The sequence below is a fragment of the Falco punctatus genome (assembly GCF_963210335.1).
Source record: "Falco punctatus genome assembly, chromosome: 4".
NCBI classification, from domain to species: Eukaryota; Metazoa; Chordata; class Aves; order Falconiformes; family Falconidae; genus Falco; species Falco punctatus.
In genome coordinates, this window is record NC_137583.1 from 51,735,406 (window position 1) to 51,759,455 (window position 24,050).

The following is a 24,050-nucleotide window of genomic DNA, read 5'->3' on the forward strand; positions in this document are numbered from 1 at the left end:
ATATCCATCCAGTGCTTAGAGCTGTTTGCCTTTTGTGCTGGAGAACTTGCCTTTCCTCTAGCCACCTAAAATTGTCAGGAACCTTCCAGTCAGAGTCCTAGGCAGAGGGGTCTGGAAGCTTCCAAGGTTATACCCGTTACAGGAGATAAGAAGGGATTATATGACACCACTAAGTGTGCAAGCTTCATATTAAAGCAAGTTCATTTGACCCTACTGTGCCTGCTGTGAAGATCTAGAATTTCAGGTGGTCAGGAACTTTCTTCTGATTTTTCACTTTGGCTCTATTTAGGACCAGTTTATACCTGCTTTTTTTTTGTCCTGACACAGTCTTTGTACAAAATCAGTTTTCTTCTGCTTCCAGATATTTACAGGGACAACTCATGCTCCCCACCCCAAATCCTTGTTTGTTAAGCTAAACATATGAAACTCTTGGCTTACCCTGGTAAGACAGCTCTGTATTCAGTTTGTCATCCTGGTTCCTCCTCTTGGCACTGTTAGCGTTTCCTTCCTGAATGTGGGAGACGAGAACTGTAGACAGTATTCTCAGAGAAGTCTCATCTGTGTGTTATTTTCTGTGGAAATGCCCCTCCTGAAATACAGTGAGATTGCAGGTCCCTTTTTCATGGCCAGTCACATCAATTTCACACATTATGAAGTGATTGATTAATGTCTCCCATGTCCTGCTCTGTCATTTCCAGCTGATGAGCTCCTGCCTTATAGCAGAAACTGTTTTTAGTCCCCAAGTGCATGATCTTGTAATTTGTACTGTTAATAGAAAGGGGATTAAATTTATTCCAGCCCTCGCATCATCCATCTCAGATACTCTGTTCCTTTTCTGTATTAACAGTGTTTCTCTATTTTGTGTTGTTGGCAGATGTCCCCATATCTTATTCCAGGGTTATTTTAAAAAAAATAAAAACCCTGGTTCTCTGAACTATCTGTGACAAATTCCACTTTGTTTTCCTTGATACTGGTGGTTCTCCTTTCAGCAGCTACATGACCGTTTCCCTCATAACCTAGTTCTTTACTGCATCACGATTTTTGTGCTAACTTTTGTGTCTTTCCTGTGAATTGAACTAAAGCATTTTCTGTGTGGTGCTGCATCAAAAGCTTTGAGGCCCCAGTAGATGAGATCTGCTGTGCTTTCCCCATCCAAGAAGTCAGGCATTTTAAAGAAAAGACAGCTCAGATTAGTTTGGCATATTCTCTCTTTGTAAACCAAGAATGCATTTTACACACATTAATTTGCCTCTGAGTTTTTTTGAAATAAGTTTTCCTTCAAGTTCTGAGTTTTTATCTGTGGTCAGATTCTTGGCTGTGTTTACTTTCTAAGGACCAAAAGGCTTTCTTACTTGTCTCTCTGTGTTCAGTGGGAATAATGATGCTGAGAACAGGCCAAGTGTGGTGAAAAATGGTGGGATTAGAGTCTGATCATCTCCTAGCTTTTCAGCCAGGAGCTTGCTTTATTCTTTGTCCCCTAACTCACATGGGTAGGGAAGATTTACTGTTTATTCATATTTCCTTGACAGTGTTCTTCATTGCTTCATTTTTGAGTGTCTGCTTTACTACTTTTCCTGGTGATTTGTCCTTTGTTTTAAACCATTCCTTGCAAGCTAGCTGTCTGCTTTCTCTGTGGTCATTTTTTAGAAATGCCGTTTATGCTGTTAAATTTGGAGCTCTTCCTTACCAGCTCACAAAGCCTTGGCACTGACATTCTTTCTGTGTTTTCAGTCTGTCTTCTCCTTTATCATATGTGTGACTTTTGATAGTAATCTGTATGTAGTTGCCAATTACAAGTTAGAAACAACTTGCTCCCAGAGAGTCTGTTGTCTTCTCATTATCTCCCCTTGGTGTTGCCCTTGATGAACAGCAATGCAGCGTGGAAGCAAAATTAATCTTACATAGCCACCAGAAGGAAAAGACTTAAGCACTTAGACTGAAACCTTGGGATAAGAGCTCCCATTTTGGTGACAGACTTGGATATTTCAGGAAATATCTAACTCTGAGACAAATAGTGAAGGTATCTTAAAAGTCATTATGAAGTTCCTTGTTGTCAGTTGCTTTTTTCAGTATCAAAGTTAAGTGCAACTGATTTTCTTAATATGAAAAAAGGCCTTCTTTTATACTAAAGTACATAAGGAGCTGAAGATTATTGATAACTGGATGGGAAACACAAGGCGAGGGCTTAACAACTTTGAGCAGTCATCATTAGTAAAAAGCCAGAAGTGACCTGAAATTTGTAGTTTGCTTCAGTTCATGTTTTTTGGTCTCACTGCTTCCACAACCTACTAGTAGGGATGTTAGCTGCGTGTGTTTGCTTCAGAAATGACTGTACATAGGCTTATCTGCAGTATAAACTGTCATCACTGTTCTGTTTCAGAGTTGGGTAAAGCTGAAATACAAAAGAAGAGCTGTCTTACTCTTCCTGGAGCTATTATCGGAAGCATCACTGCATCAGTTCCTTTAAATTATCTTTCAGAAAGCTTTTATTCCTGTAAACACAGTATTTTTGAGCATGTTTTCTAGTATTTTCTTTTGATAGCTGTGACATTCCTAGGTATCTCACCATGTGGTGACAGGGTATAGATTCTGGAGGGAGTTTTCACAAAGACATAGCTCAAATCATCGTTGGTTGGTTTCCATGTTTGCTCTTTGTAGTCATTATAGAAAAAAAACTCCTCTAGAGAAGGCATTTTACCTGTCTTCTGGAGCCACCTTCTCTGTAATCTGTGAGGCTGGAGCCAGGGAAGACTGGTCTCTTGTGTCTTAACGTAGCCTTTGTTAAATATACCCATCCTGTGCAGATCCCACCAGTCGCCCAACTCATGCTGAGGGAATTGTTCTCCTCTGGACCAGCAGCTCTTTCTTGTCTAGCCAAAGAGCGCACTGGCAGGTTTGGGCACTAAACCTTCGCAATCAGATCCCGTTGTGAGCCCAAGTTGAGTCTTGCTTCTTTACTAGCTGATAAGGATTATGTAATTGTGTTAAAATGAAGTTGGGGAACAAACACAAGTTCCAGTTCATACCAGTTACACCTCTATTAACTTCTGAACCTGTAAGGCTTTTTCTGTTCCATACAATGCAGAGGAATTCTGAAAACATTTTGCACAGCTGCTGATATCAAATCCTTTGTACATCTTAGAGCACTCTGTACACCTTAAATATGCCACCTCAGGAAGGCTAATAAAGATTTCTGTAAGATGTCCCAACGCCAATGTGGAAAGAGGTATGCAGAGGAGTTTAAGGTCTTTGAAGAATTCCAGGGAGACAGTTTATTTTGTCAACTGGGGGTATCTTAAATGCGGAACTGAAAATTGAGGCACCCAAGATGGGCAAAGAGTGAAAGCTGGGTGGCCAGACAGTATGCAGAGAAATGGCAGTGGGGTTCTGGAGTCTGTACACCCATTGCAGTGGGATCCTGCTCTATGGCCCGAGGCTCTCGATCCTTGGTTATAAAGAACAAAGGCAGTAACATGGTGATTGCAGGTCCTTGGGGTATTCATCTTGGCACCTTTGCCTTTTGTTGGTGAGAGCTGCAACACACACGGCAGTGTCTAACATTTGTGTTTCAGTTCTGGTGTCAAAAGCTTGGAGGAAGTTTGCCTTCAGGTAACAGATCTTCTGCCTGGCCTCAAGAAGCTGCGGAATCTGCTCCCCGAACACGGCTGCCTCTTACTGTCTCCAGGGAACTTCTGGCAGAATGACCGAGAGCGATTTAATGCTGACCCGGATATTATCAAAACCATCCACCAGCATGAACCAAAGACATTACAAACATCAGCTACTCTCAAAGGTAAAACAATGGAGTGCCAGAGAAGCTGTGATGAATGCCTACAGCTTGCATCGCTGTTTTGTCCTTGGTATCTGCAACATCTAGATGGGCAATATTACCAAATTGGGTGGCATTTTGTTACTCACAGCATCTGAAGCAAAGCTACCAAATATATGTCGTTTCTCATTTTATATCTGTATTTGACCCCAGTTCTCTTATTTGTGGAAAGTGAATGAATTCACTCAGGCTCCTTTCTGTAGGTGTAAAAATAGCGGGTAACTTGTCTAAGTCTTTTTGTTCCCCTTATTCTACATATGCTCTGTCTTTTTCTGTCATGCTGCTGTGTGTTGTACTCAAAGACTGCCTCATTGTCACAGATAAATGAACATTCATCCTGTGGCCTCTTGTGCATTCACTGATAGCTCCTTGCATATAGCCCAAGCTGACACTGGATATTATGAAAGTATTTTTCTCTCTTAATTAAAAAAAAACACCTCTGGCTGTGTCTGGGATCATACTGTTTAGTGGTTCCATAAGGCCAGAGAAAGTGCTGTTCCTTTGGTTTTAAAGGAACTTTATAGATCTCAGAAAGCCTGTCATGTGTCATGTCTGAAAAGTGGTTTCGTAACCCTAAAGGAAGTTGTTTTAAAGGTTGTTTTTTGAACATCCAGAGTGCATGCACGCTGTGGTTTGGACGCATGGAGCCGCTCTTTGAGAACTCATTCACAAACGAGATAGTGATCCACAGTATCCTGGGAGATCCTGAGAACAGTGACAGTGTTCTCATTGTGGGTGGTTTTTTGTAGGTCTGCATTTTAGCGCGCAAGTTTAAACAGTGGAGACATTAAATAGTCCTTTACAATGCGAAGTCTTCCTGGAACCTCTGGTTCAAATCACACACTGACATGCACAAAAAACAAGCATCCAAGGTTTTTTTGGCTTCATCCTTAAAGATGATGCCAGTCTTCTCTTTTGAAGGATGGATTGGGTGCCCACTTGATGTGCCTGCATGCTAACACACAGAGCGTGGGGAGCGAAGAGGAGGAATTGGAAATGTGTGCAGTTGGAGGGCTACAACCTCAGCCAGCTGACAGAGGTGGTGTGGGGTAGTTCGCAATACTGGAATGCTGCTGTAGGTAGGCTTTTCAGGAAGGACATGCCGGGAGGGCGAGGAGTTGTCCTTTGTGTGAGTGAGCAGCGGGCACATGTGGACCTTGGCTTAGGAGCAAGAGAGCTAGTTGAAAGCTTATGAGTTAGGGTTAGAGGGCAAACCTTGTCTGCTGCAGACTGCCCAGTCAGGAGGAAGATGACAGACAACTTCCCCACAGGAAGGAAGATTTTTCTTGCATTTAAAGAGAATTTCCTGTGTTTTCATTTGTGCCCATTGCCTCTTGTCCCATCAGTGGGCACCCTTGAGAAGAGATGCTGCTGCTTTACTCTCCTGCATAAAATATTTATCCACATTAATAAGGTCTCACCAGAGCACTGAGAAAGCACTTCCTATAAGAACATTCGGCATTTGGCATTCTTCACAATGAACACCTCCTGTATCCCATCTTTTTTGTTTATTTGTTGTTATCCTAATGTTTCATTCATACTGTGGTTTTGCAGATCTGTTGTTTGGACTCCCTGGGAAGTACAGCGGGGTGAACCTCTATAATAGGAAGCGAGTGGTATCATACACTGTCACACTGGGTCTCCAGCGATATGATTCCAGGTAAGGAGCTTTAGCTGTGCTAGTTCTGTGTTAGGGATCCCTTGTTCAGTTCTTGGCAAGTTTGCTGTTTTCTCTGCTCTGATTATTGTTATATTCTGCTTTGATCTCCATTTTCTTGTGTGTTATAGAGTATGTTAGGATCTTCTGAATGTGCTGTGGAAAAACAAGTTGCTGTTTTTCGGAGAAAACTTGCTGTGTTTTAAGGAAATAAAATACTATCAGTTCTCAGTTTTTCTTTAAAGAAGTGTGTGTGTGTATATATATATATATATATATATATACACATATATATATATATAATAACCAAAGCTGCCAATGGGAGTTCCTCTGATGATGGCTTCATCAGAGCATCTGCACACAGAGCTGCCATTGTTGCGGCCAAGGCCCAGTAGGTCTGTTTTGACCCAGTTCCTGGTACAGAGTTGTTTGCTTTCCAGTAAGCACTAATTCAGCTGGTACAAACTGTGAAACCCCTTTGGCACTGCTGGCAAAGCTGGCTTGGATTGAGTGGATCTGAGGGCTAAATGCTCTGCGCAGTGCTGCACAGAATTCCCCAAGGGATGCGTAGGACAGAATTGGCAGCACAGTAGTTGAAACTTGCTCTGCTGCTGCCCATGCAGGCACCCTTCAGCCTCAAGGACTGTCAGTAGCACCTTTCATCAGATATCCTTATGTAAAATTCAGGGGATGTTTGAGACTACAGCATGCTCTGTTCCCCCCAGGGCCAAGATTTTGGATGATGAGCCTTTGCTTTAAACAGTTTTGCTGAGTCTTCACAGCTGTCTTTGAATCTTCGTAGAAATCAAGGTCTGTGAGATTGCCACAGTACGTATGTGACAGATGTAGTTTGGTCTACAGAGGAGCAGACTTAGGAGTCAGGCCTAGGGAGAACAGTGTTTTTGTGTGAAGTCTGTGTGGACCTATGGAGTTTCTTCCTACCTGCTCTGTACCCACTGAGCTCCTCCTTGGAACTGTGTGCTGGTTGCTGGGTACAGTGTTAAGTGACATCCTCCTGCTTGCTTCTCACCTCAGGTTCCTCAGCAGCCTCCGCTCTCGCCTCAAGCTGCTGCATCCCAGCCCTAACTGCACACTGCGAGAAGAGAACATTGTTCATGTCCACTTCAAGGAAGAGATTGGCATTGCTGAGCTGATACCCCTCGTCACCACCTACATTATACTCTTCGCTTACATCTACTTCTCCACACGTAGGTTTGTGGGGTGGAGAGCCTTGAGGGGAGAGCAAGCTAATAAGTCACCTGTACACCTGCCAGCTGAATATATGTAAGGGGTCAGTGGTGCGGTGCCCTTTCCCTGGCTGCGGATAAGAGAGACTCCTGTCCATAGCACTGCAGTTCCCTCCTGTTCCAGCAGGAAAGGTGTTGGTGAAATTTTACCCTGAACTGTCATGTAGAGAATTAGTAGTCCTGTTTATGTGACTTTGGCTAATTTGTCCCTCTTAGCCAGTGTGGTGTTATTCCTTGTGATGTATTTTGAGGTGTTTGCTGTCTTGGGCAGCTGTAAAATGCCATACTAATGACATTTTTTCCAGTTTATAGAGATGAATTTGTTGTCAGACAGGTCAAATACATGTTCTGAGCTGGTGGTTTTAGACCTTACTAGCCACATTTGTTCCTTTTTTCATGCTTCAACAGTGCTGTACTGGAACTAGTTGGGAGCTCCAGGCCGTGCATTAGCCTCTGTCCCACCCTTGTTACAGTACCTCGTACCTACTGGGAGGAGCTGGGAGCTGCATCTCAGACACTGAGACTGAACTACCATGACTTCTGGGTTGCAGGCTATTAAGCTACCCGCTGGTACAAGTCAGGATGAGGATCCCTTCTTAATTTTTTATTAATATGTCATTTTCTTCTGCTTGGTAACTGAGATTTTGCATTCTGTTTTTCAGGGAAGATTGACATGGTGAAGTCGAAATGGGGTCTGGCACTGGCAGCAGTCGTGACAGTGCTCAGCTCACTGCTCATGTCCGTTGGGCTGTGCACGCTGTTTGGTTTGACACCTACTCTTAATGGAGGGTATGTTTCCATCACAAAGCCTCTTCCTAAAGAAGGGTAGAGGGAGGTGAAATCACTTGAAAACAGTTGTGAAATGCTTAATCTTTAAGACCTTGTATTTTTCAAATAAGCTTATGTGATACTGTTCTACACACTGCTGTGCAGAATCACCATCAGATGCTCTCCTGGGCTGAATGTGGGCCATGCGTCTCTGCTGGCCAGCAGATTGCCCTGACTGGGTCTCAGTCTTCCTGGGGATGCCTGACTGCTTAGCTGTTGGCTCTTTCTGCCTAAAGCAGAAGGGAGTTGTTGGGACAACGTCTTATTCATAACTTGATTTCCTGGCAGCTACATAGGCTCCAACATACATTCCTCCTGCAGTGACTTGTCATAGCATCCAGAAGGGCTTGTTACTGTTTCTCTGGCTGATGGAGGTTTATTACATTTACTCAGAAAAATCTTTAAAGGTGGCAGAACTGACCTGTTTATTTGTGCTTGGGAGGCTACCTGGGTGACTTTGCCCCCACCGCTGATAGCTGTCAGCTCTTCTCTTAACTGGGGTTCCTGTATGTGTTAGAGTTGGCATTTGGGATTTCTGATGTGGTTACTGCCGTGCATTGTACTTGTGCCAAGCTGAAAACCCCTGAGAATGCTCTAACTGGCACCTCACCTACCCATTACTCGTTAATCAAAGTTCAGTTCAGGATCGTTCTTTTGATTTTCAGTTCCCTTTCCTAAGTAGTTAAGGAAATATCTACCATTTTCTTCCCATCTCCTCCTTGCAGCTATATACCATAGGAACAATGAAAAGTCTTGACCCACGAGGAAGACTCCTCAGTGCTGGTGATAGTTTACCAGAAGCCAGAGACAAGTGAAAGAATTCCTCTCCTAGAAGCCTAAAAGGGCTATGAATAATTGGCTTCAGAAAACGAAATATGTGTTGTTTCTGGTTTTACTGCTGTGGTGTCTTGGAACTTTTAATTGTGGATCATCACAGTGTTATTCTGTGAGCTGTACAAATAAACCCGATAGGATCCACCGGGAGTTGTATGATTTTAATGCAAGAAAAAAGGTGATACTTGGATGCAGATAAGTGGGAGGAATCCAAGGCAACAGTTTTGGTTAGTGCAATGACCAAGGCCTTTGCTATCACCCTTACTGTTTTCACACAGAAGGGCTAAACTAACCTAGTTATTCCTCCTACAGGATAGAAAGAGTTAATTCAGTCCTTATTTCTAGAAATTATTAAATGATTGCATGGACAGTTTTGTGTGGGGTTGAAACTTAATTCTTGCAGTACTTCATAGATTATGTCTGATTAAGTGGAAGACCCTTGGATTCTGTGGTGATGGGGTGTGATGACATTGAGGGTTTTTTTACTTTTGGTGAGTGACCTTTTCCTGATTCCCTGGTGCCTGCCAGAGCACTTTCCCTCTAGTTACATGATTCCCCGGTAGGAACAGAGTGTTCTTGGTGTGTCATATACCAGTGGCGGCATGCTAGGATTTGGCCAGCTTAGGCTGCAGTCTGGTTAAACTTTGATCAGCCTTTCAGCCTTTTTTTGTCTGTTTTGTTTACAGCAGAGCTTCCAGATGTGGGTGTATTCGTTTTGAACGGTACCTGTATTTATGATAAGCCTTTTTCCCTCACTGGTTTTTGTAAGATATTAAAATAAAGCTTTGCTGCTTAGAGGTCAGTGTTTGCTTGCCACAGATAGGATATCTGTGCTGGATCTTAACCAGTATCACTGAATTTTTATAATGTAGCAAAATGATTATAGGTGAGGTAGGCATTAGTCTTACTTTACAGGAAAGAAAACTAAGTGGAAATAGGTGACAAGATCTGTGCAGGATAGAAGAAAGAATAAATAGTGAAGTTGAGGAGAGTGCCAGGAGTTCACTAGACGTGGGATTCCTCTGTGCTGGTGGACTGGGAGAGTCTTTAGATTAGAGCCCAGAGCACAAGGCACCAACCCACAAGCTGGCATCTCAGCTAGGTTAGTGGAATCACAATCTGAAACAATAAGATACTACTCCCTGTGACCTATACAAAAAAGACCTAAACTGACTAGCTCAAATGTGGACAATTGCATTTTAGGTGTGATAAATTGGTAAATCTTCCAGACATTTTGGATAAACCAGAGGTTGTTTCTGTTCCGAAATATATATGGAGTCAGAGAAGATCTGTTTTCTTTATGAGTTAACAGTAGTGTTTCTCTTGACTCTCTGGGATGCTGGATCATGCTATGATGCAGCACCTTCTGGCATCAAAGCAGTAAGTGAAGTGTAAATGTTTCGGTAGATGGATATGATAATGGCATCTCCCTCTGCTCTTCCTCTTGTAAGCTCTTTCTCAGTGTTTGGCACTGTATGGCAGAAAATACAATGAGGATCTCTTGCCATCTGCCTCGCTTTGAATGGGGACAAATGAACTTAGGCTTTGGAGTTGCAGGGCATGAGCAGCTTGTTTGTCCTGCATAGTCACATTGCTCTTCAAGAAAAGCTGATGTCTCGTTGCATTTAAACTGCCAGTTATTTAACATGAAAACTGCTGACTCGTCAAGGACTATTGAAACTCATAACCTGGGACTATTAGTTAATTATCTCCTGCAGTAGAAGCTACGGTTTAAGTAGGACATAGTTGATGAGAGAATTATGAATTTTCTTTTCTGTATTTGTACTGCCTTCTGAAGGCTTACTGCAGCTTTTCTGCAAATGGTGCTAGACCCCCTGCCTGTCTTGCAGGACTGTGCATAAGGACATGACTCTGCAAGGACTCTGCAAGAGCATGCCCTTGCAGATAACATGCTCTGCAGGATGGTACACTGCTGTGCTGGGCAGCAGAGGTCTCCCTCATGTTTGCTACATTCTCTTTATTTAGAGATTTCCATCCCTAAGGATTACAAAGAGCTTTTCTCACATCTGTCTCCTGTCCTAAAGTACTGCTTGGAGGAGTGACACAGGTTATGAACTGAAAATGCTTTACATAAAGGCAGGACTGAGTTGTGCTTGCTAAATTTTGGATTCTTTGACATTAACAAGAAGTGGCCCATGAGAGGCTTATATCTATATTTTTTTTTCACTCACTATGGAAGTCCACTGCCTGCACAGCTTTAAAACAGGAGGTGAAGGGACCAATGCATTGCAGAATTGTTAGAGCTAAAATTTAGTTAGGATACCTGGAGAAGGGTGCGTGAAGTTAGGGGTTTGGGTTTTTTTATGTAGTCTTGCTTTCAATGGAGCTCTTACTGTTTCAGCTTGCCATTTGTTCAAGGAATCAACTGGAATGAAGTAGCTGAGTTAGCAGTGTTTTTCCCCAGCTGAGCTTGTAAGGTACAGGCTGCTGACAGCTACATCTGTGCAAACATTGTTGAAGCCCATGTCAGATGGCCATAGGCGATCAAAAACAGCATTTGGGAGGGTGGTCCTTGGGGGTTATGGCAGGTAATGACAGAAAGCAGGTGGTGTTCTTCTGAACCCCTGTTGTTTACCCCTCTTGGCTGTTAGTGATGTGCCAAGGGGTGTGTGCACATGCACGCACATTCTCCTTTTGGACCCGTACATACTAGCACAGCACAAATCCATTACCCTTCTGCTGGGAAAGCTTTACTGGTTTTGCTTAAGTTTACCTGGAGGGAAATGAAGAGATTTGCTATTTACCATGTTCTGGCACAGAACAGCTTTTTTTCTCTCTGATCCGGACTGCAGGTAGTTGAAAAGAGAGAAAAAAATTTAGGGGTGAAAAAAAGAGTTGGATAAATTCATGGTGGTGACCTTGGGTAGTCTTTTCTGCATGCACATATTCTGAAGGGCAGATCCATTTCAGTGTGTTCTCTTGACTCTTGGGTAGAAACCATCCCTGGCAGAATTTATTTATGCACAAAACATAGGTACATTTCATGTTGTTCTCAGTGTTGTGTCTTCTGAGCTGCCTGGAGTACTGGAGAACAGAGCTCCATGCATGTTAATTTATCTCCTCCAAACAGAGAAGCTCCTTCATGTGTCTCCTTTGCTGTCTGAGACTGGATTGCTCACAGCAACTGCAAGGTGTGGAAGCTTGTGCCCACTGGGTGTCTAAACCAGGCACTGTCCATGCTCTTCCTTGAGAATTTTTTTGGGAAGGTTTTGTATGATATAACGCTTAGCTGTGATTTATCAGAATTTTCACTGTTGATGATGGGACATGCTCCCTACCCTCTTGTTGCAATGCTTTCTTGCTGACTGATTCCTACTGAGTCTATTGCAGTGGTGTTTGAAGCCTGTCTTTTTGATTTGCACCTCTTTGTACTACATGCTGGAGAGACTCTTAGAGGGGCACTGTCCCAAACTGGGAAGCATTAAGACTGGTTTAGTGGTGGTCTACGGTGGCCATTTTCCAGAAAACCACGCAGCTTTGCGAAAATATTAATATCTGTCCAGGGCCTATGAAATACAGAACCCTTACCTCATCATAGAGCAGTATTTTATGAGAAGAGATTCAGCTAAGAGCACTGGATAGTGTTTTGTTACCTTGACTTTAGGATGTGTGTTTGCTGCTTAACATTTGTTCTTCCCTTCTTTTTCACCAAGGATCTTATTCTCAGTTCTGGTTCTGTTTCCTCTAGAGAGATATTTCCGTACTTGGTTGTAGTGATTGGCCTAGAGAACGTGTTGGTTCTCACCAAGTCGGTTGTCTCTACGCCCGTTGACCTGGAAGTGAAGCTACGCATTGCCCAAGGTATGCAGCTTGCTCTGGAAAACTGTTAAGGGAAAGCAAATTAGGGCAACCCAAGGACTGGGAGATGGGGAATCATCTTAATTCTGCTCTGTGAAGGAAACAAGAGCTGTGTGTATTGAATGTGAATTGTATTCTATTAGTCGTTTTGTACTGTTTTCGTTAATTCCAAGAACTAATATAAGCCTGTAACTGTGGGCACTGCTTTTTGAGATTGTTGACTGATGCATCAGCTAAACAAGTTTTAAAACACGAGTAAGGGAGAGCTCTATCTCCTGGTATAGTTATTTAGCACCTTGTCTTTGTGTCATGAATATCCTAAGTGCAGTCCACAGGTCATACGAAGTTCTGCTGAGCCTGTGACAAAATTATCTTCTCTATTATGTATACACTCTGTCCCTGCATGAGGATTTCAGTGTGCACAAACCATGGATAAAGGGAGTTTGCAAATTTAAAAGGTGTTTCTAAAAGTCAGGGAAGAGAGACTCTGGAGTGATGGTTAGAAAAATCTACCTAGCTTTGAAAATACAGGTGGTTTGTATCCAGGATCGAAAACAGGACTCAAAACTCAGTGGTCCTTTACACTTCTGAATCCCTGTATTGCCCTGTGCAGTACTCTCGGACTGCTTAAATCGGGAGAGTTTTGTGAGCTGAGAAAGTCATCCTGAGCTCCCTCTGTAGTTAATGATAATCCTGCTAATGAAGACATTGGGAGTCTACAGCCCAGTTCTTTGACTTCAATATTCAAAACAGGTCAGATGAATTTTTGCCTGAAAGTGCCTTTTTTGCCTGTCATCTATAGACGCCTAATTTTAAAGAAGGAAAATCAGTTCCTTTTTGCTATGCTCATGTCTGTCCACTAGTGAACAGTCTCCTTTTACCTGGCTTTGCATGTCCTTTCTCCAGGCTTGAGCAATGAGAGCTGGTCCATTATGAAGAATATGGCGACAGAGCTTGGGATCATCTTGATTGGGTATTTCACCCTTGTCCCAGCCATCCAGGTGAGTATGGCTGATCAGCCTGAGTTTGCAGGACAGAGGCTTGGAGGCACTGCAGGAATGCAGCGTGCAGTATTCTGCTCCTCTCTGACTGGTTGGATTAGGAGTCTTTTAATGGGAAATATGTACATCTATACAATGTGGATCCCTCAGGAGCTAGCCTTCTGTCCAGCAGCTGCCCCTGGATTCCCATTCTCCCCAGTTGGGATCCTTCCAGTAGCTGGGCTTACACATTCAGTTCATCCAGTAGCTGCATCCTTGCTCTCCCCAGCTGCTTTACACACACCCCTCCCTGGCTCCCGGGCCACTCCCCCTGCTCATCAGTAGTCACTAGTGATCGCAGCCTGACATGCATACTCCGATGAGCTTGAGTCACTGGTGACCCAGACACATGGGCTCCTGCGCCCCCGTGGTCCCTCTTCCAGTTGCTGGTGCTTAGACCCTGCTTGTTCCAGTTGCCGGCACCACAGATGAGCACAGGTGCACAGAGGACGTGTGGGTTTTGAGAGCCTCTCTCATTGACTCGCCATGATGGCTGTCACCCCCGGACCACAGGGCTGTTCGCTTTGCTGCAACAGCCCTGGGAGGAGCTGGAGCAGGGAGTCATTTCCCTCTCCCCCATCCATTCATGCTCCCTGTGTTTGTGGAAATGAGCTTCCTACCACAGAACTTAACGCTGCCCAGTGCCTTTGCTGTGGGCATGCCTTTATTCCAACCTTCAAGTGCCCTTTTGTGAGCTGGCTAATTCACCTTATAAGTGGATGGAAGTTAAAAACAAAACCCTGCTGCGGAATATCTGCTTCAAGAATTAGGGTGGACAGTCTATTTGGGGCTCTTTCACCAGACTGAAATCTGTAGGTTTTTACAACCACAGATAGCACTGTCTCTGTTCCATGCGTGGGTGAACTAAAATCTCAAGGTAGAATGATCTGTCAGGGGTCATGTCATTGGGTCTGTGTTGCACTGAAAATAGATCAAGGTCCTCTGCCTCACAGTGTGTTACTTTCTCTGCTGTACAGTCCTCTTCTCAGGACTGTGCTTGCAGAGTTTTACCAGGAAGCTGACCCATTTGATTTCTGATCCTTGACCAAGCAGGGCTTGTTCCTGGTGAGCTACATGAAGAGAAGCACCATCTAGACAAATCTTCATCACCAATTCCATAGCACCTCTGCAGCCAGGCTTCAGAGAGGTGTCAGCCTGTTGTCTCTGGAAATTTCTAGCAGGCGCAGTCAGCAAGCGAAGCAGGAGCACCCCAGCATCTACATAGTTGGAGACTGCTCTGGGCACTCATTAGGTGCTCACTGGCCATGCGTGACCTGCATGAAGAGGGGTGGGTTGTGTGTACCCTTGCTTTAACACTGGGGGCTCACCAGTAGAGTTTGCAGATTAGAACGTATTATAATCCAAGAAGATGAAACGTTCAGGTTGGACTGGAGCATTGTAGGCTGAACGTCACCGTTCCTGAGCTTCTCTCTATATATGCAAGAGGGCAGCAAGACAGGAGCTACAGTAGAATTCCCCAGGCTACAGCCGGCTACCTATTGTGGCCTAATATTTTTTATTTGAAGCCTACTGCAGAGATGGCTCAGCTCAAATGCTGGCATGATCCACCCTTTGAGTCTAAATTAGGCTCATTTGTATGGTGTATTAGCACCTTTTGGCCTCTGCTTGACCTCAGAAAGTGAAACCTGACAGTATGTGTGGAGCGAGTGTGGTGCCAGGAGCCCTGGTGTCTGGGTACCGCTGGGAAGTTTGCTCCGTGTGGTACTCTGCTGTCGAGGAGCTTGCCAGGGTGCACCGATGGCAGGAGCTGGAGGAGTGTGATGAAAGGGACAGGTCAGAGCCATGTAACAGTGTCAGTAGAGCCATGGGAAAAAGGGACACCACACCACACCCCCATATTACTGCAATTAAAGTACTCCTGTTTGTTGCAGTATTTTTGACACATGTGGTGACATCCACTCTCTGTGCTCCATGCAGTCCTCTCTGTCCTTGGATGCTTGCTCTCTCCGGAGGGGGGCTCTCGCAGGGATGCTGTCTGTTAAAGTCTGCTGGCTGCTGTGCGGGGGCTGGCTGCCCCTTGTCTTCATCCCTGAGAATGAAGAACACTGTACAGATAAGTGCTGCACTCACGTTGCGGAGTCCAAGGACACTGGCAGGAAGAGAGCCAGGCTGCGTAAATCTGGCAGGGACCTTTGCTCCGGGCTGCCGGGGAGCGGGGCAGTGCTGGGTCGGTCAGGTGCTGGCCGGCAGAGGCAGCGCCGGGGGAGCCAGGCGCTCCTGCGCAGAGGGCTTCACCTGCCCCAGCGGCTGTGATGGGTCTTGTCATTTTCCTCAGTTTCCCCTTGGCAGTGCAGCGCATTCAGTAGAAGGGAATTTTCTGTTTTCCGTGGCTCTCCTTGTCCTAAAATAGAGTTTGGGTTCAGATGAGAATTGTGCGTTCGCTTTAAACCCCTTGTAACTGTGAGCAGCCGTGAACTGGCCTTGCGTTGCAGTGGGTCAGAGCCCTGTTCCCCTGGCACAGCATCACCATTGGTCCTGAGGTGCTGCAGGGCTGCGTGCTGTAAGGGCTCCTCCTGTGCTTCCCACCCCTTACCCACTACCCTGTGCTGAAGTTCACACACCGATACCCCGGTCCTGCACCCACTGAGATCACTTTGGGTTTGCCATAGGGTGTGCGGTATCCAAGTGTAAGAAGATTTTAGATTTCCAGGCCTAGCGCAGAGTCAGATGTCTCTGACCCTAAGCGGAGCAAGTGCAGGTATTAACAGAATCAGTATCTCTCGATGCAGAGCCTGCCATTTGTGGAGCCTGTTTGCAGAGGTCTGGGTGCATTCCAGATGGCTGTTATTTCCTTTTGGTTTTCTCCTTGAGAGAGGAACCTGCGTTGTGTTTTCATCCCTCTGCTTCCCTCTCCTGCTAGATGTTGTGGAAGGGGCTAAAGAGAAAAAAAACCATCGGAACCTGCTGCTTTGTGCTGCTCTTGCTGGGAGGTTTCAGGAGGGGCAGCTGACCTGATGGGTAGTCTCACTTCATATCACACCGATTTTTCGACAACAAGCAGCTGATTGCTTATGTTGAACAGTTTGGACATGATGGGGAGGCTTCAGGGTTTAAGAGGTTTTGGATAGCCTTTCATGCTCTCCCTTTCCATTTCCCTGTGCTGATATGGACATCCAGCCTTATGCAAGAAGCTGAGGCAGACATGGGAAGGAGGGGAACAAAAGAAATGAAACTCTGTGGCCTCTCTCCTCCCCCTCTTAGGTGGATGTGCCCTGGCTTGGTGTGCAGGCAGTGAGCACGCCACACCTGAGGCACCAGCAGGCAGGCAGCCGGTGTTTGCCAGCTCTGTTCTGCAGGTGAGGGCCAGAGTCTTTAATCTGTTGTTTAGCCCAAGGTTCTTACTCCTGCTTACGTTCAGCTTTCTTGAGCTCTCCATGTTTACTAGATCCTTTTTGGGTCCTGGCAGAAATTTGTACCTCCAAGGGGAGCCAGATGCCTCTCAAAAATATTTTAGTTCTATGTTGCTGGGAAGTTTTGAATGTAGTGGGGGAGAGAGGATGGCGCTTGGCAGTAACGGGGATTAGGGTAAGAGATGCATTGTTTTATCGGGATGATAGGGGAGTCAACAGCATTTTTGCTGCTGGGCAGTGTGGTAATCCTTATTTCTGCAATGGCACCTGCTGGGGAAGTGGAGCATTACAAGAAGTTTAAGGAACACCAGTTTTTGCAAACGTTTCCCATGTGGTTGTTGTTTAGAGAACTCTTGAGAGTGGGCATGGAACTTTTCTTCCAGGGGCATAGGAATGAAATTTGCCCGTCAAGCACACATTAACCAGAAGTGTGATTTAAACAGAAATGGTTTAGCTGGGGCCCTGGAGAACGGCTACAAGCAAGTACGTAGATGTGCAGTGACTCCAGCGGTCGGTTTGTCTTTGGTTGGAGAGTGATTGATCCGGTTCCTGAGCAACCTGTGTTCCTGGAGGAGTTTTAAATCAGGGCTGAGGTTTATTGATAAAGTTCAGGAAACTGTCACCGTTGGGGGCTGTTTGGCCTTATGATTTGAATGTGTGGGCAGGAGGCTGAGAGCTCTGGCTGCAGCCCTGCCACTGCTTTGTGAACTGGGAAAGCATCCTCTGCTGTTTTTTCCTGTGGTGCTTTGAAGTTTTATGGCTAAGAAGAACAAGGAATGCGAATCCGGATAAATACACTCTTGGCTTCTCACATGGACTTTTCTAGCACTGAACTCTCAACTATTACAAAATACCGATAATAGGATTTGTCAGTAAAATAGACTCAGGCCTGCACTCTGGGCAAGAGTTTGCTGAGTTTCCCTTTTTCTGAAGTTGAAATATTTACCGCTGTCTCCGCAGCTGCCATAGCTAATCAGTGTGTCCTGTCTGCAGGAGTTCTGCCTCTTCGCTGTGGTCGGCCTGGTGTCTGACTTCTTTCTGCAGATGTTTTTCTTCACTACCGTGCTGTCCATTGACATTCGCCGTATGGAGGTAAGGAAGGGCCAAGAACCCTTTTTTCTTGGGTTTTTTTGTTTTTGTTTTTGTTTTTTTTTTTTTTCAAAAAAAACCCAAGGGTTTTTCCTTGGATTTTCCTTCTCTGCTATTGCGGAAGGATTAAAGGAAGCACAGCCCGTGATTTTTCATTTTCTAAACAGAAAAAACAGAGTCATGTAAGTTCCAGGGCAGTACTTGCTTGGTTATGCAGGGACTGGGGACAGGACACTTGAGGAAACAAGGCATCCTTGGGTATATAAAAACGTGCAGATTTAGGGTAGATGGGCTTGAAGGAGACATGGTCACAAAGCAGATGACCACAGCTGAATGAAGAAGAGAGTGTGTGCTGGAGAGAAGCTGGGACAGACTGACATCAAGGTGAAGGTGGGAACTCAAACATAGGCATGTGTGCACATTTCTCTCAAGGGACCTCACCACCTCGGCTCTCACACGTTTGCTTTTCTCTTGGCAGCTCGCTGATCTGAACAAACGGTTGCCAGCAGAAGCCTGCATGCCCCCAGCGAAGCCTGTCAGCCGCTCTCAGCGCTACGAACGCCAGCCAGCTATGCGACCTGCCACCCCCCACACCATCACCCTGCAGCCGTCATCTTTCAGGAACCTGCGCCTGCCAAAGAGGCTGCGGGTCATTTACTTCTTCGCCAGGACCCGGCTGGCCCAGAGACTTATCATGGTACGGCATGTGGTGTCTGTCACCTGCTGCCCCTTCCTGCTGGACATGAACCCAGCCCAAACAGGCTTTGGGGGAGGGAAAGCCCAATGTTTTCATGCGTCCTTGTTCCCCTGTAAGATTTATGCTGCCCACGGTAAACACAGTTCAAGAAGTACTTCCCTAAGAACATCGCTCTGCATGCATTGGCTCCAGGCCTCTGCCGCTTGCATGATGTTTGGGTGGTAGTGGGTAATTTTCTGATAATTGCTTTGAGACAAAAATCTGCTTTTATATGAGCAGATTTTCAAGGACCACGTGAGTGGAGAGAAAAGATTTTGGTAGAGCAGAAATCATGTTTTCTTTCTGCAGATAATGTGGACTAAAGACATGGAGGTATTTTGCTACATGAAAGACTAAGGCTTTTCCTTTTGGAGGTGTAACTGCAGCAGTTACACTGGTTACTGCCCCTGCTTGTCCTCCCACTCCCTGTTCTGGATGTCTGCAATGGAAGTGGAGGAATTTGTGTGTTCCTCAGCTCTACAAACCACAGTCCAGTCTGTTACTGTCAATTACATCGATGGCAGTTCAAGTTAAATTAATGTATCGGTCTGTGAGCCATGGCTGCTACAGTAGGTCCTGCAGAGCTCCTGAGCCAGAACCCTGAATGAAGCCTTTCCTGCCCTGTCTGAGAGTGGCAGAGGTGCTGTGCCAGCTGCCAGCAAGCAGTCTCGTCCCTGCTCTGCATCTGTGTGGGAGGAATGGGGTTCTTACCATCAGGTTGAGTTGGACAGCTCATGGAAAAGTCGCGTTCGGTTTTTGTGTGTGCTGCCAACCTCTCCCAATCCTCTTAGGGGATAAGTGTCTGCCGGGAATAAGACTATTAACTGAGTGCAGGGCGTACCTTGGTTGGGATGTTGTTGATGGGCTCAGACAGCTGAGGAGGTGTCGGGAGTGTGAAGGCCGTGTACTAAACAGGTTTGTCTCTTTGCTCATCGTGTGCAGGCTGGGACGGTGATCTGGATTGGAATCCTGGTTTACACAGATCCTGCTGGTCTCCGCACCTACCTCACATCACAGGTCACCGAACAAAGTCCTTTGGGTGAAGCGGGTCTGCCTGCTATGCCTGTTCCTGGAGGGGTCCTGCCTGCTGGGGACCCCAAGATTGATCTCTCAGTCTTCCCATCGGACCCTATACAGCTGTTGGAAAACCAGACGCAGCAGCGTGAGCAGAAGTCAGGGCTGGAGTCCCTGAGCAGGCTGGAAACAAACCAGCACACTTGGGCCCAAGGACCAGAGGGCAAAGGGAGTGGACAGATGGAGCTTGGAGCTGAAGCAGAGGTTACCTGGGGAGCAGAGGATGAGGAGATTTGGAGGAAGCTTTCCTTCAGACACTGGCCATCTCTCTTCAGCTACTACAATATCACTCTGGCCAAAAGGCAAGTGGGCTGACATCGAGTGTTGCAGGCATTTGGAATTGTGGAATTGACCCCAAGCGTTTTTCTTTCTTCTGTCCTTCGTCCTTCTGAGTTAGATAATTTGTGTTCCATGCAGCTTACTCCAAATGTGTCTGCAGGAGGAGACTATTAAACCCACCCTCCTGCGCGGTGCAGAGCTACCAAACTCTCCAGGGCTGTTTGTCTGAGAATAAGGGTTGTGTTTCTCTCTGTGCTCTTGGGTGTATAATTATCTTGTTGTCTTCCTTCACCCTGGAGGTGAAGCTCAGAATTTTTATAAAACAATTTATCAGTTGAAGGCTATGAAGATGATGAGGGGACGGGAGCCTCCCCCGCAGGAGGGAAGGCCGAGAGGGCTGGAGAGGAGCAGACTGTTCAGCCTGGAGAGGAGCAGCTCGGGGGCCCTTATCGATGCCCACAGGCGCCTCCAGGGCGGTGGCAGGAGGACGGGGCCAGGCTCCTGCCAGGGGTGCCCAGCAGCAGGACAAGGGGCAGCGGGCACAGGCTGCACCACAGGCAGCTCCTGCGGAACCTGGGGACAAACTTCTTTCCCTGGAGGGTGCCGGGCGCTGGCACAGGCTGCCCGGAGAGGCTGTGGGGTCTCCTTCTCTGGAGCCATCCCAACCCGCCGGGATGTGGCTCTGTGCAGCCTGCCCTGGGAGAGCTGCTTCAGCAGGGGGGTGGGCTGGGGGGGCTCCAGGGGGCCCTTCCAGCCCCGGCCAGGCTGCAATTCTGTGATCTGTAAGTGATGAGGATGGTACATGTAAGGAATAGACACATCTGAGCTTAAGAAACTTCTTGGTGAGATCTCCTGTCCTGCAGTGCACAGGAAACCAGATCGTTACATCCTTACTTAAATCTGTGTAAGATCCATTTGATCTCATCAGTAGTTTTTTTCCACTGTTGGCTCTTAACCTCTCCCACAGAGTTAAGGGTTAAGACCTGGGAAATATCTTTATAGAGAAATACTTCAGAGCAGCTCTTCAGAACACCTAAAACTACTGGACTGGAAGCACGTACTGAGACCTACCTTGGCTGCTAGTGAGAAGATGAGCTAGCTTACCTATGAGGATTATTCTTTCTTTTTGTGTTTGCTGTTCTTAAGCTATTCTCATCTTTCCATTCCTTCAGATACATCAGCATCCTTCCAGCAATCCCTGTCACATTGTACCTGAACCCACAAGAGGCCTTAGAAGTGCGGCATCCCCAGGAGGCTAACCGCTACCACCCCTTCTTATCTGCAAGCAGTGGGAAGCTAGATGCTGAAGCTCAGCCTGACCAAGCCTCATCCAAGCTGCAAGGGCACCAGGATGTCACTCTTTACAAGTGAGAGAGTCCTTGACCCAGGGTCTGATCGTGCCTTAATTCCCTTGGAGACACAGGTTGCTCTTTGGCTGTTTGGCTTTTCTCCTGGCGGGAGACCAAAAAGTATTTATAAAGCTTCAGCACAAAACCCTGTAACGCTCAGGACACTCCAGCGCAGCGTTAAATTAATCTCTCCTGGCACTACTTTTCTCAGCAGCTGAGTCCCCTGGCAGGAGGTGGTGTGTCCCTCCCAGCTTGTTAGCACATACGATACATTATGGGGTTTATCACTGGCTAACAGGGATAGGAGTTTGTCTTTGGGAATAAATGTCATGATGCAGTAATGCTTATTGGGTGTCAGATCAAACTCATGCAAGCAGGGACCTTCCTTTCCTCCTGCGAGGCCAAGCTCATGGCTTGCTGGCTGAATCTGCACTTCTTTTGCTGCGTTGAACGCACTTTATGTTATCCTGATCCCCAGCTACTGATTTTCTCAGTCTTAGTTGCTATGTACTTTTCTTACTGAAAAGTCTGAAATCCTTGTTGAAATCGACATTTTCCCATTAAAAAAAAACACTTCAGTTTTCCACAAATTACTATAGCTTGTTGGAAATTTTTCTCAGCTGAAAAATTTAGACCTGCAACATGCATAATACTTACCCAGTATTTGTCAGACTCGATCCACGGACTAACAATTTGATCTTTTATTTCATGTTCTTTTTGTCTTTGTGTCTGTCTTTCCCACCAGGGTGGCTGCTCTGGGTCTGGCCTCAGGCATTATCCTGGTCCTCCTGCTCTTCTGCCTGTACAGGGTGTTCTGCCCCAAGAACTATGGGCAGAACGGGCTCTCACACAGCAGGAGGAAGAGGGGGGACCTGCCCTGTGACGATTACGGCTACTCCCCACCTGAGACTGAGATCGTCCCCTTGGTTCTCAGAGGTCACCTCATGGTAGGTCGGACGAGACAGTCCTTAGAAGCAGGGCATTTTACTGACTTGTGCCACGCATCTTCTGTTTTCTTTGTTTTATTTAAATAACTGCCTCCACGAAGGACAGACCAGCTATGCAGCCTTAGTGCAGTGCAGCTGTGGAGGCTAACAGCCGGGGCAAATGATATATATGTATGTATGTATTTATTTTATAGGATAGTGTAGCATGGAGTTCCCTGCAGCACTTTTCCATTTCTTCCTGGGAATTGCTCTGAGCTTTTTGCAACTGCTGTTACTACCTTCTCTGTGTAGCCAGCTGTCAGCTTTTATTGGCTGGGCTGATCTAGCCGTGTTTGCTGCAGTAGCTCTAGATTCCTGATACTTAATGTCTACTGGATCCTTTTTTCCTGCTTCCCAAAAGTTAGTGCACGTTTGAGCTGTAAAACAGTGTTTCCAGTGCTAAAAGCATCGGTGGGTTCACACAGAAGTGTGTTGCTGCTCAGTTCACTCTATTTTTTCTTGAGGGGAAGGAAGTTTCTTCCCATTCTGAGATGAAACAAAGCACTCGAGCATCCAGTCTGGCAGTTTGAAATGCTGTGCCATGTCCTCCAGAGAAGCTGCACCTCCGTTCCTGATCCTGCCATCTCTTTGGGCTGTACTTTGTCAGGGAAAGGGAGGACAGATGGAGTCTGTTTGATTTGCAGCAGTCTAGTACACATCTAGGATTCTGGGCAAAGATGTACCCATCTTGTCAGAGTATCCCTATGGTTGCTAAGCCAGCCACATAGTTTTGACATAAAATTTATCATCCATTCAGTTTCTCAACCACATGCAAGGCAATTGTCAGAATGCAGAGGCCTCGATGGTGCTAGATGCTCAGCTGTGCTTGTTTTTCCTTCCCAGGACATCGAATGTCTGGCTAGCGATGGGATGCTGCTTGTCAGCTGCTGCCTGGTGGGCCAGATCCGTGTGTGGGATGCTCAGACTGGTGACTGCCTCACCGTTATTCCCAAACCGAGGTACGTGTGTCCATACCACGTCATTCAGCCACGGGCAGACCCCTCCACAGGCGCTGCTCTGCGGCTGGTGCAAGCCCCTCTGTAAGAAATGAGCTGAGGTGGGAGAAACGAGCTTTTATCGCTGTGTTTTAGGTTGCGAAGAGACAGCAGCGGCATCTTCGATTACCAGGAAAACTGGGATCATAGTCCAGATGGCAAGAATGGTCTGGATGACTCTTTTGAGAGCACTCACCAGCTCAAAAGGATGCTCAGCGCTCCCCAGCCTCTACTTTTCTGTGACCAGCCAGACCTGACGTCTCTCATCGACACCAACTTCTCCGAACAGGTGAAGGTGGCAGAGTCGGAGACGCGGCTCCGCGCTGTGGGCAGTCGCCAGAAGGAGAGCGGGTATGACTTCAGCAGCCTGGTGGGTAAGGTGTACGAAGAGCACGGCACCTCCAGCTGCAGGAGCTTCACCGGCCTCCCCGCCCCGCATGGACAGGCTGGTTTCTGCGCGAGGAGCGGCAGCCCCCGCTCCCTGGGCTGCGGGACCGAGGAGGGAGGCTGCAGCAGCCGCAGAAGGAGCCTGGGGGATGAGTCTTTCACGGGATTTGATAAAACGTTGCTGCTTCCTTCCTGGGGAGGAGACATGGAGAGCTCTGTCTGGAGCCTGGACCTGCAAGGGAACCTGATTGTGGCCGGCCGGAGCAACGGAAAGCTGGAGGTGAGGAGCAAGGCTGGCTGCCAGCCCAGGCACGGGGTGAGCTTCCAGCAGCAGCTGGAGACTGAATAACCTTAAAGATTGCCAAGCCATTGAGTAGCGTGGCTGGTCAGTCATGAGATAAAGTAGAATTAATAGGAATTCTATAGGAGTGATACAGGTTTTGAAGCAAATTCTAATCTGTAATTTAAATCTCCAATGACAAACTTTCAGAATTATTTTAATATTAACTTAATTTTTGGAAATTAAGTTA

At 46.3% G+C, this 24,050-nt stretch overlaps 1 protein-coding gene and 1 long non-coding RNA gene across 6 annotated transcripts in view; one reads left to right on the top strand and one right to left on the bottom strand.

Moving 5' to 3' along the window:
• SCAP (SREBF chaperone) overlaps positions 1-24,050 on the top strand; it is a 68,443-nt gene that overhangs the window by 38,299 nt on the left and 6,094 nt on the right. For all 5 annotated transcript variants that reach the window (XM_080385759.1, XM_080385763.1, XM_080385762.1 and 2 more), the window contains exons 5-17: positions 3,573-3,793; positions 5,384-5,489; positions 6,522-6,694; positions 7,396-7,522; positions 12,105-12,217; positions 13,121-13,215; positions 17,619-17,717; positions 18,193-18,411; positions 19,393-19,826; positions 20,976-21,170; positions 21,898-22,099; positions 22,982-23,097; positions 23,230-23,800. In XM_080385759.1, coding sequence (XP_080241885.1) covers positions 3,573-3,793; positions 5,384-5,489; positions 6,522-6,694; positions 7,396-7,522; positions 12,105-12,217; positions 13,121-13,215; positions 17,619-17,717; positions 18,193-18,411; positions 19,393-19,826; positions 20,976-21,170; positions 21,898-22,099; positions 22,982-23,097; positions 23,230-23,800 — 2,671 coding nt within the window. The remainder of the gene's footprint in view (positions 1-3,572; positions 3,794-5,383; positions 5,490-6,521; positions 6,695-7,395; positions 7,523-12,104; positions 12,218-13,120; positions 13,216-17,618; positions 17,718-18,192; positions 18,412-19,392; positions 19,827-20,975; positions 21,171-21,897; positions 22,100-22,981; positions 23,098-23,229; positions 23,801-24,050) is intronic.
• On the bottom strand, positions 19,463-21,945 carry LOC308063189. Its single transcript, XR_013927871.1, has 3 exons — positions 21,810-21,945; positions 19,734-20,583; positions 19,463-19,587 (listed from the first exon to the last, which is right to left on the bottom strand). It is a non-coding gene; the product is annotated as an uncharacterized lncRNA (long non-coding RNA).